The sequence below is a fragment of the Balaenoptera acutorostrata genome, chromosome 3 (genome assembly GCF_949987535.1).
Source record: "Balaenoptera acutorostrata chromosome 3, mBalAcu1.1, whole genome shotgun sequence".
NCBI lineage: Eukaryota > Metazoa > Chordata > Mammalia > Artiodactyla > Balaenopteridae > Balaenoptera > Balaenoptera acutorostrata.
This window is the reverse complement of record NC_080066.1, coordinates 36603046-36619031: the sequence shown is the minus strand read 5'-3', so window position 1 is coordinate 36619031 and position 15986 is coordinate 36603046. Positions and strand designations below refer to the sequence as shown.

Genomic DNA, 15986 nt, shown 5'->3' with positions numbered 1-15986 from the left:
ACCTAAGAGAATATCTTCATGACCCTGAGGCAGGCAAAATTTCTTAAGACATAAAAAGCCTTCACCTTAAAGGAAAAGACTGATAAGTTAATTCATTAAAATTAAGACCTTCTATTTATCAAGACAGCATTAAGATAATGAAAAGACAATCCACAGACTGGGATATTAGCTATAAGTATATACATTATATGTATCTATAATATATTCTGGATACAAGTCTTTTGTCAGATTATATGCATATAATGGAGAGGATGTGAGGCAACTGAAATGAACTCTTAACTCTCTTAGTTTGGCAGTTGAGTGTGAACCATTACAACTACGCTGGGCAACTATTTGGTAGGATCTACCAACGCTGAACATGTGTACACTCTATGACTTTGCAATTGCACTGCCACCTGCTCAACAGAAGTGTTCACATATGTACACCAAGTGAGAGGTGTAAGCATGTTCTTAATGGCCCCAAACAAACAACCCAAATGTCCAACAGTAAAACGGATAAAGAAATCATGGCACGTCCATACAACAGATTACACAGCAATGGAAAAGAATGAGCTACTGCCACACACAACCACACAGATGAATCTAACAGACATCATGTCAAGAGAAAGAAGCCACACACAAAAGAACACATGCTGAATGTAGGACTTCCTTTACATTAAGTTTAGAAACAGACAAAACTCATTTACAGAAGCCAGAAAGCAGTCACCTTCGGAAGGGAGATTAAGGACTAGGAGGGGCATGATGGAGACTGGTGGGGTATGGTAATGTACTGTAAATTGATATGTGTGGTTAAATAGGTGTGTTTACTCTATTTGTTCACTTTATTATGTACATGTTATATTTTAATTTAAAAAGTTTACAAAAAGAACAAACAAACATTGATTCTGACCAGCAAAAACAAAAACAACTTGTGAGAATACTGGAATATATATAATAAATCAAAAAGAAAAATGTGAATACCCCAAAAGAATAAAAGTCATGAATGAATACCCAGAGAAAACCATAATTCAAAAAGACACATGCACCCCAATGTTCATTGCAGCACTCTTTACAATAGCCAGGTCATGGAAGCAACCTAAATGCCCATCGACAGATGAATGGATAAAGAAGATGTGGTGCATATATACAATGGAATATTACTCAGCCATAAGTTGGGTCATTTGTTGAGACGTGGATGGATCTTGAGACTGTCATACACAGTGAAGTAAGTCAGAAAGAGAAAACAAATATCGTGTATTAACATATGTGTGGAACCTAGAAAAATGGTACAGATGAACCGGTTTGCAGGGCAGAAATAGAGACACAGATGTAGAGAACAAACATATGGACACCAAGGGGGGAAAGCACCGGGGGGTGGGGTGGGGGGGGTGAATTGGGCGATTGGGATTGACATGTATACACTGATGTGTATAAAGTGGATGACTAATAAGAACCTGCTGTATAAAAAAATAAATAAAATTAAATTTAAAAATTCAAAAAAAAAAGAAAAAAGAAAAAATACAAATGGCCAATAAACATAAAGAAATATAATTTTAAACCATTATGAGATTTTTTTTTTTCTTTTAAATCAATCTGGCCATGACTTAAAAGCAGATGATACTCAATGTTGATATGGGAAACAAGAACTGGTCATAGAACTAAGAAGCATCAACCCTAAGAGTCAGAAAGATATGTCATTGTAACTTTAGGTAAGCACTTAACCTCTCTCAGATTCAGTTCTTAAACCTATAAAATACCATATAATTTTTATATATTTATAATATACAAAATATTTAAAAAGATATAAAATATATATAATTTTACAATACATAAATGTATAACCTACAATATTATCTTGAAGGGCTATTAGGAGAATTGAATGAAATTATACACACAAATGCACATACATAAACAGCTTCTTTTCCTCTCTCACACAGGAGACTGACTGCCCATTAAAATAGTTTCAAGTAGATTTTGGACAAGTTACAGCCTTACCGGCTGCAAACTCCTCAATGGTCATCAGCGGGAACCGGATCAAGGACAGTGCTTTCCCTAGAACTTTCTGTTTGTTTCCAAAAGTCACAGGCAATTGTTGTCTTTGACATTCTGCTTCTGCCCACCGTACAACAGCTCCAAAAAGTCGACTTTCTCTAATACTAAGAGTGTCTCTTTCTAGAACTGCACAGAGTGTGTCTACAGGTAAAATAAAAAATATGTCAAATTAGGAATATTTTGCTCTTTAACAAAATACTGACAAACATGCTTATATAAAATTTTCAAATCTCAATAAAAATAGGATACTTAAAACTATAGACTCTACACTTAAAAATATTAAAGAATTAAAGGAATTAAACAGCAAAGTTTTCTTTAAAAAATTACTATAAGGTTAACATTCAACTTACTACTTACCATACATGGAAGCTTAGATACAGTATCTCCTTATATATTCATGCCATTCAGCAAGCAAACTCAAATATTCAGAACAAGAATAATAAGTAAGTCAGAGCAAAAGGCTCCCAATCAGTAATGAACAAATTCATAAAGTCTACAGATTACAATTCATTCATTCACTCAGCAAATATTTCTTATTAACCACTCACAATGTGCCAGGCACTATTCTAGACACCGAGGATACATCATTAAACAAAAAGTTAAAAATTCCTTGCCTTCATGGAGCTTACATTCTAATGGGGGAAACATTCAATAAACATAAGTAAATTATACTGTGTTACATAATAAATGTAGGAAAAGATAGCAGGGTAAGGGGAATCAGAAATGCAGCTTAAAATAGGATACTTTGGATAGGCCTCACTTGAGTTAAGACCTGAAGGAGGTCGAGGGGGGGTGGGGTCAGTAGGCCAAACACACCTCGAGAGAAAGAGCACTCCAGGACTGGCCAGTGCGAAGGCTCTCTTATAAGAGTGTGCCTGGCATACCTAAGGAACAGCCAGGAGGTCAGTGTGGCTGGAGGAGAGTGAGCAAGAGGGAAAAGTAGTAGGTGACGAGGCCAGAAACATGGTGGGAAGCGGGGTGCAATCATGCAGCACCCTGTAAATCATTTGGCTTTTACTTTGAGTGAAAAAGGGAACCCCTGGAGGGTTTTGAGCTGTGACATTTTATGTTCTAAAACGACCACCCTGGCAGCCGTGATGAGAAGAGACAGTAATGGAGGCAAGAGTGGAAACAAGATCAATTAGGAGGCTCTTGCGCTGATCCAGGTCAGAGGTGATGGTGGCCTGGACCAGGCGGAAGTGGTGAAAAATGATCAGATTCAGGGTATACTCTGAAAGGAGACTGGAGATTTCCTAACAGATTGGATATAGGGGGTGATAGAGAGCTTGAGTAAAGGATAATTCCCAGGTGTATAGTCTAAGCAATGGAGGGATGACAGTGGCGTCAACTGAGATGAGAAAGACTACTATGTGGAAGCAGGGTGGGGGGTGGTGAGAGGGGAGATCTGAAGCTTAATTTTGGACATATTAAGTTTGAAAGCCCTATCTGACATCCAAGTATAAATGTCATGACCGTAACTCAGGTCCTCACTCAGAATCCTTTTCCCTCTTATCATAGGCAAAATTAAAATAGGCTGAGTTATTTTAAACGACAGTAGACCAGAAATCAATGAAAACATTAAAATATAATTAAATTGCCCAGAAACACACACCTAAGAAAAATTTATTAAAAACAAAATTCTACTATGCAATGGTCTACACATTCATACCAGAACCAAATATTTGTTTAATAACAAACATAGGTATCATTACAGCAAAGATATCACAGTCCCTGGAACATAGAAGGGGCCCAACAATATGTTAAAAATGAAGAGGTTAAACATAATTTTTTTAAAAATCAAGCTTTTTCCTCCTCCGGTAGCTGAGCAGATGAGTATAAACTAAGGTCCCAGGAAACCTTTTCAAAGATAAATGAATGTAAGTCAACATACCTCAATACTTGTAGGATTAGGAATATACCATGACCATAATATTTAATCATTCAATAGAAAAACAGACAACCTTGAACCTACATTTCTCTACCTTGTATGCTAAAAACTTCAGTAAAGGTAAACGTAGAAACTTAAAGGCTAAAAAACAAGCACATTATACTGCCCCTGGCATAATGTAAATTAATTCTGTTCTATCAATGTGACATATTATCTTTTTCCTTTGGCAAAAACCTACAAGAGAGAGACGGTATCTCTCTACTTGGAAAAAGGTAAGCATATCCCTCTGGAGCACATATTCAAATGCCAGAGGAGAAAAAGCATCCCCAGAATCTAAAATAGCTATTAAAGCTCCTGAAGCCAGGTCTTTCTTTCAGATCCTAGAATTCTCTTTCATTCCCAATTTTTAACATTTGCAACAAACTACACTATGAGGTGAAAACACATAGGTCCTCTATTGACAGATGTGTTATAATAAGAAATGACAGCTGAGAGCCTAATAAAGATCATAAAAACACATAGGATATTTATAAACATCATACAATACTGGGTTTTAATACAAACCACTGCAAATCAAATCAAATCAAATCAACAAATATTTATAAGGTTTTCATCCTGTGCAAGGTACCTACTTCAAGATTCCCAGGATCCAATGGCATGCCTAATGGAGGAGCTATTTACAAAACAACTTCTCAGAGTGAGTCACCCAGATGGAGGCAGTATTATTTCAAATGACAGTAGACTGAAGTGGAGCATTTGATAGCTCCTTAAAGGGAAGGAAACTAGGATTAAGCAATGTTTCATTACCAACGTGGGCAGTGCTTAGGGCTCTCAAACATTCAGTAACTCAACAAAAATTCAACAGCACACAACGTGCAGGTGCTGGGGGGGGAACCAAATCTAGTCCCTGCCCTTCAGCATAATGCAAGAAGAGCACAAATCCTTCCCAAGGTAATGTGCAGCAGACAGGCAAACTAAGAAAGGGATGTTATCGAAACAGGAATATATTAAATTTCATGGAAGAGGGGAGGGTAGCAGTTCTTAAGAAAGAGTTATAATTTGAGCCAAGACATTAAGACTGAGTGAGAACTAGCCAAGGTGGGAAGCAAAGGCAACATTCTAGACATAGCCGGTCAGCCCAGTTGGTCAACAAATATTAACTGAACACATACTATGTTCTACTACTTTCAGTGCTGGAGATACAGCGGTAAACAAGACAAAGTCTCTGCCTTTAAGGAGTGTACAATCTAGAAGGAGGAGGTAGACAATCAATATATACATATTCAGACAAAGACCAAGATAAGATTTTCAGAGAGTGATACATATTATGAGAAAAATAAATCAGAGTAACAGAACAGGGATTGTTTAGGGGAATGTGGTACTTTACGTAGGCGTGAGATGGCCCGTCTCAGGTCTTGTTTAACCTGAGATCTGAATGATTAAAAGGAGGTAGGGGCTTCCCTGGTGGCGCAGTGGTTAAGAATCCACCTGCCAATGCAGGGGACACAGGTTCGAGCCCTGGTCTGGGAAGAGCCCACATGCCGCGGAGCAACTAGGCCCGTATGCCACAACTGCTGAGCGTGCGCTCTAGAGCCCGCGAGCCACAACTACTGAGCCCACGAGCCACAACTACTGAGCCCATGCACCACAGCTACTGAAGCCCGCGTGCCTAGAGCCCATGCTCTGCAACAGGAGAGGCCACCGCAATGAGAAGCCCGTGCACCACAAGGAAGAGTGGCCCCTGCTCGTCACAACTAGAGAAAGCCCATGCACAGCAACGAAGACCCAAAGCAGCCAAAAAAAAAAAAAGGAGGTTGCCATACAAAGATTCACAGGGAAAAGGATTCCAATCAGAAAGAATAGAAAATACAAAGGCTCAAAAACACTGAAGTAACTGTCGCCAGTGGATATGGAACATAGTGAATGAGAAGCAGAATGGTAGGAGACAAGGTCAGCTACAGACAGAGGCAGGTAGTTAACTGCCAGCTCTTTACAAAAATTCTGTTTTCTCTTCTTCCTGGGATGTGAGTAGTCTGCATCTTCTAGCCTCCCCTTAAGTTAGGTGGGATCTGGTGACTGAATTCTGTCCAATGAAATAAGAGGCAAAATGAGGGTGCCATTTCAAGGTCAAAGCTTTTAAGATGTGGGTATTTTCCTTGCCAAGGCGTTTTCCCATGTGCTACCAAGATACAGATAATAAGCAGGCTGTAGGAAATGGCAGAGCCACAAGATGGAAGAGAGCCACTCACTGGCCAGGAACACTGCCCTGGACTGCTGCGTGAGTGTGAAAAAAATTTCTACTGTGTTGAAGCCAGTGTGCATTTTGGGGGTTTATTTGTGCAAATGTGTTGAGCTTGCATTTTGGGGTCTATTTGTTACCACAGCCAAGCCTAGCCTACCCTGACTAATACAAGGCTTGATCACATAGGATCTTGTAAGTTTTGTAAGGAGTTAGAATTTTATTCTAACTGCAGTGGGAAGACACTGGAAGCAAGGATGTGATACAATCTGCTGCTGTGTAGAGAATGGACAGTATGAAAGCAAGGGTGAGTGGAAGCAGGGAGACAACAGGAGACCACAGAGGTTATCCAGGTGAGAGAACAGTGGCTTCGACTAGGTGGGAGCAATGGATATGGTAAGAAATGGTCAGATTCAGGATACCTTTGTTTTTTTTTTTGGCTGTGCTGTGCTGCTTGCAGGATCTTAGTTCCCTGACCAGGGATTGAACCTGGGCCCCGGCAGTGAAAGCACTGAGTCCTACAACTGGACTGACAGGGAATTCCCCCAGGATACATTTTTGAGTGGAGAGCAGAGAGCACGTGCTGATAAACTGCATGTGGGGTATGAAAGAGAGTAATCAAGAATAACTTCTAGGTTTTTAGTTGCGCATGGTGGTGCCATTAGGGAAGAATGAGAAAAAACTGGAAAGGAACAGAAAAGATTTAACAGGGAGTTGGGGGGAAATCAATGGCTCTCTTTTAGCTGTGTTGTTGGAAATGCCTATAAAATCTCCAAATGAAGATGTCAAGTAAATAGTTGGGTATATAAATTTGGAGCCCAGAAGAAGACAAGATTAAAGATAGATATTATGGGTTCATGATGGTGATAATATTTTAAGTCATAAGCCTGGATCAGCTCTCTCTGCTCTCCTACAGGACAAAATTCAAACTCCTCAGCCTGTCACTGCACTGTCCTCCACAAGCTGGTTTTCACCTGCCTTGCACTGCCCTTCCTCTACACACACTTCTTCGTGCGGTTCCACTTGCCTCTAATGCCCTCCCCTGTTCATTATGCAAATGCTATCCATTCTCTAAGGCCCATGTCAGAACCTTCTGGGTCAAGATTTTCCTAACACTCCAATGTGAGGTGCTCTCTTCACGTTCTGGATTTGCATAGTAATTATTTTCTACGTATCTAGTTCAGAAAAGGCGAAAGTCACATTTTGCCGTATGTCATCCCTTCTATTTAATGTCTTAAATCTTAATTTTCACATATTCGTTCCCTGATTCTCCAATTAGATGATAGTTTCCTTAAGAAAATTCACATCTTACCCTTCTTTGTATTTCTTATAGGACCCCAGTATAATGCCGTGCATATGGTGAGCATTCAATGAATATTTGTTTGATTTGACATCTTTTAAAAGGCAATGAGGTAGTTAAGACTTTTAGGAATACTTCAGCAAAATAAAGAAAGCAAAACTCTTAAAGAGGTAGACTTAAATCACTTGGAAAAACCACTAATTTAAAAACAGCTTGTCTGCCAACAAGGCTGACTAGTAAGGCATTACTGTACTTAAAAGGTAACATTTTATTTTATTTTATTTTATTTTTTTTGCCCCACCCCAAAAGGTAACATTTTAATTCACAGTGAACTTACCTATATCAATATCAGTAAACCCTTCTGCACTTATTGCATCCATCGTGCTTTTGTCTATTGTGTCTAGACAAAGACTAGCAAGCTGAGGTTCATCAAATAATCGAGCCTAAACATATAAAAGGCTAGTTATTTTATTTTCATAGTTATTTTACTTTCAGGCTGTATATATTCAAAGCTAATACTGTAAACAATTATAATTGCTAATTATATAAAAACACATACTTAAAATACAATTATAATGTCTATATGTGCTTAAAACTTTTCATTCCACAATCAGAAAAGCTAAAAGCACAAATGCCCTGCTGAGATAACAATTAATTCATATTACCACTAACAACCCTGTTATTTTTATTTTCATATGCCTATATATGCATTGCGTTGTTTCTTATACATCACTTATTTTATCCTTAATGAAACACTCTAGGTTAGATAAGGCAGACATTATCCCATTATCCAGATGAGGAAACAGAGGCTCAGAGAGGTATACTGACTTGCCTAGTAACATCTAGCTAGTTATGCTCCAAAGCCAGTACTTAAGTCCAAGTCTTAAGATCTTTTCACTAAACGGTAATATCAACTGTCAAGCATACCAGTACCAACAGATTAGATTTTTTTTTCCATTTCCTGTTTTGATTGGGGGAAGAGAATAAAGTACAAGAATTTTAGAGCATGAAAGTTCTGGGAACCTAAGCAAAAACTAGGCGTGATAACAGAGGAGCAAATAAGTAAATTCACGTGATGGAATATTACACAATAATGAGAATGAACGATCTACAACTACCCACAACAATATGAAGGAATCCCACAATCTTAATGGTAAGCAAAAGAAGGTACTGTATATATTGAGCAAAAGAGTATACAGCTGACCCTTGAAAAACTTGGTGGTTAGGGGCACTGACCCTCTGTGCAGTCAAAATCCACATATAACTTATAGTTGGCCCTTTGTATCTGAGGTTCCTCTATATCCTTGGATTCAACCAACCACTAATCATGTAGTGCTATAGTATTTACTATTGAAAAAATTACACATATAAGTGGACCCACAAAGTTCAAACCCGTGTTGTTCAAGGATCAACTGTATACTGTATGATTTTAGCAAAGCTAAGCTAGGCTTTAAGAAGTCAGAAGTCAAACTTACAATATGTGCTTTATCAGGATGCATATTATAATTCAAAAAAACAAGTTTAAAAATGGGGGTGTTCAAACTCAAATGAATTTTTTTAAAAACTGTAACACTGAAAAAGGAGAAATGAAATTTTTAAAAAACCATAACACTGAAAAACGAGATATGATGATAGGTGTGCCAATGACCAATTTTCCTTTTGGCCTAGGGTCAGCTCTGTTTACATTTAATAGCATGGACAAAACAGAAGTCTACTGTCTGTATTTCAGTTTTTTCAACTGATCCAATAATGCTTTTTATAACACTGTTCCTTCTAGCATGGGATCCAGTCTAGGATCATAGTTTTTGTATTTTTAAAATATGAAAAATAGTACATTTTTAAAATTCTAATGTCAGCAGATATTTTAACTGGCCAACTCAGTTTTTATAGGTGAGTTAGTGTTCACGCAAAAATTGATATTTTACTCTAGGAAAAAATTTTTGGTAAAAATTATTTAATTCAGAGTAGCAATATTTCAGTCACTCAGATACAGTATCAAGTTTCCTTTAGAATCTACTGCTGCTACTTAGGAGTAAAATAAATTTTCTCTAAATTTAGTTTGAGTCTGGCATTACCTGATAAAATAGCACTATTTTTAATGATTGTATCACTTCACAGAGGGTGTTTTTCCCTCTGTAATCTATGCTGGTACAGTATACTGGCTCTTTGTTTTAGAGGGAAACTAGCATAGGTCCTCTCAAGTAAATGAATATGCTCAGTTCAAATGACTCACTTGGCAGGAACAAGATGTTCACATGACAATTTGTGGGCTAATTCACATGACCCCACCATGAAAACTTTGGAGTAATGCTGAGTTCTAAGACCAATAAGACACTGAAAAGTTTCTTTTTCTCAATTACATCTGTTAACCCTTGCTACTCAAAGTGTAGTCCAGAAGCACCAGCATCATCTGAAAGTCTGTTAGAAATGCAGACTCTCAGGCCCCACCTTGGCCTCCTGAACTAGAAAGCGTATTTTAATTGTCAAAGTTTAATTTACTGGTTTCTAAATTTTTTTTTTTCTTTTGGCCATACCGCGCAGCATACGGGATCTTTGTTCCCCGAACAGGTATGAACCCGTGCCCCCTGGAGTGGAAGTGCAGAGTCTTAACCATTGGACCGCCAGGGAAGTCCTATTGGTTTCTAAATTTTATGACTGAATTTAAAAAAGAAGAGTAGTTAAGTGACCCTCTCTACACACAACAAAATTCTTTACACAATAAAGAATCTTATGACTATCAACTTCTTTATTAGATTTTCATCACAAATTCAAAAGAGGAAAAAAATGCAGGGAGACATCACTTATTAGTTATATAATCTTGGTCAAGTTATTTCACCTCCCTGTGCTTCAATTTCCTTGTCTATAAAATGGGGATGATAAGAAAATCTTCACCTAGAATAGCTACATCTCCTAAAGTTATTGTGAAGATTAAATGAATTAATGCATATGAAGTATTCAGAATGGTACCTGGCACACAATACTCACTCAATACATTTTGCTATTATTATCATCGATATCACCGTACCTTACTGGTTTAAGGTTGAGACCTCACTTTTACCACTTGCTGTCTCATGTTATATAAGATATTTACCTCTTTACGCTTCCATTTCTTCATCTTTGAAATGGGGATAATAATAATAAACAACAGCACAGCTGTAATGAGGAGTAAATGTGATAATATATACAAAGGGACTAGCTTAGTGTCTGGCATACAATATATACAGACATGGAGTTCTGTGATTATGTCTAAGAAGAGGTGACACCAGCATGTTCTTTCTTCTATAACTATAAATACTTAATGGCCAAAGATTAAAAAAAAAATGCCATCAGTCATTTTTGGTGTGACAAAATGGATGTAGAACTGGGAAACTTGAGCTCTGGGCTCTGGCCCCACCTAGCCTATTGTGAGACTTTGGGCAGGTAGTTAACTAGCCAGGTTTTAGATTTTTCATTTGGAAAATGAGAGGGTTAAGCTAAGGAATAGCCATGATTATTTCCATTACTAATATTCAGTAGGATTATATATTATCAGCTTAGACTTCCCCCCCCGCCCCTCATTTTAACTTGCTTAACTCTGTAAAGACCCTATCTCCCCAAAAGGTCTTATTCTGAGGTACTGGGGATTAAAATTTCAACACATGAATTCTGGGGAACACAATTCAACCCCTAGCACAGGGTTATATAGACTAGTTTAGGATTTTGAAAACAAATTTGTAAAAGGGCATCATAACACTGTCTAAAAAGAACAACAACAATTTATTTATATCTCATGTATGGAGCTCAGATTACAGGCATTTAACAGATGCTAAATAGTATAAGTTAAAGACTGGTTAATGGTTCCATAGATGTGTTCAGTTTATAAACATTCATCAGACTGTACACTTATGATATGTGTACTTTTCTGCATGTATAGTATACTCAGTGAAAACTTTTTTAAATGTCAAAGTAAGGATATTCTTAAATTCTAACTCCTCCAGAAGTGGGTCAGCAAGCTTAAAGATAGAAGACAGTAAATCTTACAACTTTTCTGGACTTGAAATATTCAATCTTAATTTCAGACGCAACACAAATCAAGAACAAAAATGTCCAGAAAGCTTCATGCTATCATACTCTCAATCATAGCAGGAACAATGCTGGATACTAACCTCAACTCCTATCCTAAACAGTTATATAACTTTGAGTCATAATGCCCTATTTATATAAGGCTTCAGTTTCTTTACCTATAACTCTAATTTGCTTTTCTATTCTAAAATTATATGACTCTGATGTATTTCCCTGAATGATACCAGAAGATTTTATATGCTTTAAAATAATAATCTAGGACTAATTCTCCAGGAAACAGTAAATATTCATATATAGTTGTACCCAATTTTTAAAGCTAAATGATACATACCTTAGCTACATTTACTTACCTGAGTAAGTAACATAAAGGCATTATCTGCCCTCAGATGTTTGGTGAGAAATTCCACACAATGTGCTTCCAAGGCTGGGACTGCATATTTCTTAGCAGTATAAAGAGTGGTCATAACTGTTTCTGGGCCAATTTGAACTTCATCTGAATACAGAAATCTAGGAAACAAGTGGAAATTGCAGAGATGGTCAGTAGGGTTTTAGATAAGCAATCCATCAGAGTTAAACCTCTGAGGAATATTTTAAAAGATAATGAGCAAAGTGCAAAATAACTTGAAAAGTACATCAAACTTTCCAGGGCTACAGGGCATTTGCACACACATCACCTCATTTTATTCTGACTCAATCCTGAGAGGTAGGCAGTGTCCCTTTATAGAGGAGACTAAAGTTAAGTGAAGATCATGGGATCTTCATGTCTCCAAGTCAAATTTTTAGAGGTCTTTTAGCACCTATAGCAGCTTAGGATGAGTGGTTCATTTATGTCTCCTTCATCAAAGGATGTTCCTGTAAGCAAATCTACAGATGGCTTAAGTTCACATCTCTAAATGTCAAACATCCATTTATTTCCTGATAATGGTGTCTTCTTATTCTGGGCATCTTTTAACCTTTCTTTGTTATCCCAGAATTAGCATTATGACCAAAGACTAGAGTACTGGGGCTTTGGAGGAATAAAACAGTTTAATAGTATATTAAATGACCCCATATTGCTATGTGCTTTTGAGTATTTAGATCCAACTTTCTTTCAAAATACTATCAAACCAATACCTCCTCCCCCACACTTCCCCCACCCCGGTTGGCTGCTTCTAACTGCTAGGTCACTAGATAAATCAGATTCCTAGAAGTGCAGATAAAGCATAAGATTCTCAGAGAAGGCCTGGGCAGTTCTTGCTGAACTATACTGAAGCTTCTGCATATCCACTTCAGGGCTCCTTTGTGGTTCCTCAGAGACCTTTGTGCTTACTGCCCAGTTCTCAGCTACACTCAGGATAGCTGAGGGTGCTGGAGAAATAAGGCATTAAGAACAAGTATTTCATTTTAGCAATACTAAAGACTTAGAAAGAACACTTATTACACTTATATTCCCAGGACCCAAGTCGTAAAATAGGAGTTTAAGAAAACCCATTAGGGGGCTTCCCTGGTGGAGCAGTGGTTAAGAATCCACCTGCCAATGCAGGGGACACAGGTTCGAGCCCTGGTCCAGGAGATTCCCACATGCCACGTAGCAACTAAGTCCGTGTGCCACAACTACTGAGCCTGCGTGCCACAACTACTGAAGCCCGCGAGCCTAGAGCCTGTGCTCCGCAACAAGAGAAGCCACTGCAATGAGAAGCCTGTACACCGCAACGAAGAGTAGCCCCTGCTCGCCGCAACAAGAAAAAGCCCGCACGCAGCAATGAAGATCCAACGCAGCAAAAAATAAATAAATAAATATATTTTTTTAAAAAAAAAGGAAAACCCATTAACATCTTTCAGAACACTCTATACAGTAAAGTGAGGAAAGGAAGTTCTATTTCATGTCCCTATCCACTGCTTTTCAATTTCTTCTTTTATTCTGGTGGGCAGACTCACCGCCCAAGATGAAATTCTAGCCTGTTATATCCCCCTAACATCCCACCCTAACCAAATGCTGGCATTCCTCTAATAATATCATTATCCTTACAACTACCTCCATGGAGGCTGTGCATTCTCATACTTCCCTATGTCTCAGGTTCAAGTGAAGGTTGCTGGTTTTCAAGATTACATTGTTTTCAAACATTTTTTCAAAAACCTTTCAAGTCAGCCATCTGTATCACCCTCATAATACTCATTTAACGTCACGTGCCACTTGGTGATGAGTACAGGGAATGAAAAAACCACTTAGTCCCTTATAGTCAGGGGTAGGGGAATGAATAAAAAGGAGAGAGAGAAAATGAACATTTGCTGCATCGCTACCATCTGACAGATGCCAATTCATTTAATCCTCCCACAAGGAGGGTAGGTGCTGCTACCTGCATTTTAAAGATGGGGAAACAGAGGCTGAGGAAATGCAAGAGCTGTCTACCGTAACACGCCATTTCTGGGCCTCTGGCTGCTCTTAGTGCTAGACTATCAGGCCCGTCAGGTGAGGGCTGTTTTAATTTGCCTGGACTCAGGGAGAGATGGCTTGGGTTTGAGCCTATTCCATCACCTGATAGCTATGTGACTTTAAACGAGTTATCATTGTGTTCCTCTCTGAAAAGAGATGTGGATAACAGTATCTACTTCATAATGTTCTGGTGAGGATTAATATCAGTTAAAATACACAAAGTGTTTTGAATAATGCCTGACAAATACTTAGCCTCAGTAAATGTTAGCTGTTTATTTTTATATTGCTTCGTTTCTCTCTGCTATTTTCCTCTGCATTTCAGAAGGTTTCCTTGCCAGTCTTCTAGCCCTTCTATTTTTCTCCCCAGCAATCACATGTTTAAATTTCTAAGAATTCTTGCTTCTTTCTTGAGCGTTCCTTTTTTTTTTTTTTTACTCCACAGCACTATGTCTCCTTTTTATGGATGCAAAAATGTTCTCAAGTCTCCAAGTTTTAAAAGTTCCTTTCTGTTCCCTGAATTACCTATTTCCTTGAGGATCAGCTGTTATTGGTCTTTATCATTCATATTCTGATTTTCCTTATATGTCAAAAGATTAATGATTATCTCCAGTTGAATATCCTGGTAGCTGGTAAGTTTTCTTTGCTGCTGTGTAAGTATAGGAGTGCTTTCCAGCTAAAACCTTCTCCAAAATGTAAAGGGTGGCTGGGAGCTGTGCATGTGGGAGGCTTGCTGACTGGCACCTTGCATTAGAGTGGGAAAGCAGCCTTTAGGTTAGAGAGACCAACTGCCCCCCCCCATGCCATTACCCTGGAGTCCCTAAACCAAATCAGCACCCTAGTTCTCCCCAGGTGGTTTGTCTAGTTTATTTAAAGAGGAGCCTGTCAGATGTCACCGGGAGTTAGCATACAAGAGGGGGTTTGAGGGGATGGCCTATAAACAGGCTTTAAATTAATGCCTATGTTTTAACCCTACCTTCTCATTTTCACCCTCTGCACTACCAACTCTCCACCAAGAGCCGTGCTGGGGCTCAGCCAGGAAAGGCAGCTCCCACCACCACTGTAGTTCCTCGTGCTCTGGATTCTGGGCTCCAGACTTGGCCACTCCATTTCATCATCAACACACTTCCAACTGCCTTGTTCCTTTTCTACATTGGCTTCCAATCTCTCTCCTTTTTTTGTCTTCACTGTAATGGATTTATTTTCTTTTGTATTTCTTTACAGTTTAACTGGGGCAGAGAGAAGGCTAACATCATGCTCAGTTCCCTTCCTAAACTAGAAACCTGGGAAGTTTTTGTTTTAAGGGCAAGATAGGAAGAAGTCTTTACATCTGTCTTAATTTTTTTTCAAGCAAAAATTACTAGAGTTATAAAATATAGAGCTGAAATGTGGGGCCTTTATTACCATTTGTTTGAGTAGATTCAAACTTAAGGAAACCAGATCCACAAAGTTGAAGTACATGGTTCTTTAAGAATCTGTAAGTGGGCGACAGGGAGATCTGGAAAAGCTTCCTACAAGAATTTCTACCTGAGATCTAAAAGATGAAAAGACGGTAGGAAGAACATTCCAGGAACCAAAGAATTGTGTTTTTAGACTATTCTATATGGTCCAAAACCCCATTCAAATTGCTTTTATGAAATTATACCTCAGTAATATACCTTTGGCTCGAATATATTTAAGAAACATCTACATTTATATCTAAAGACAGATTGAGGATACTACTCATGTCAGTAATGCCTTCATTTATTTATGTTTTTGGGCTGCGTTGGGTCTTTGTTGCTGCGCGCAGGCTTTTCTCTAGTTGCATCGAGCGGGGGCTACTCTTCGTTGTGGTGCGTGGGCTTCTCATTGCAGAGCATGGGCTCTAGGGCGCACGGGCTCAGTAGTTGTTGCTCGCGGGCTCCAGAGCGCAGGCTCAGTAGTTGTGGCACACGGGCTTGGTTGCTCCACGGCATGTGGGATCTTCCTGTACCAGGGCTCGAACCCGTGTCCCCTGCATTGGCAGGCGGATTCTTAACCACTGCACCACCAGGGAAGTCCCAGTAATGCCTTCTTT

General features: G+C 38.6%; 1 protein-coding gene across 3 annotated transcripts in view; it reads right to left on the bottom strand.

Annotated features, from left to right (window-relative positions):
* BTBD1 (BTB domain containing 1) overlaps positions 1-15986 on the bottom strand; it is a 43714-nt gene that overhangs the window by 20464 nt on the left and 7264 nt on the right. For 2 of the 3 annotated variants that reach the window (XM_057543138.1, XM_007194266.2), the window contains exons 2-4: positions 11871-12027; positions 7796-7901; positions 1975-2172 (exon numbers count right to left, since the gene is read on the bottom strand). In XM_057543138.1, coding sequence (XP_057399121.1) covers positions 1975-2172; positions 7796-7901; positions 11871-12027 — 461 coding nt within the window. The remainder of the gene's footprint in view (positions 1-1974; positions 2173-7795; positions 7902-11870; positions 12028-15986) is intronic. The other variant, XM_057543137.1, reaches the window with a different exon arrangement.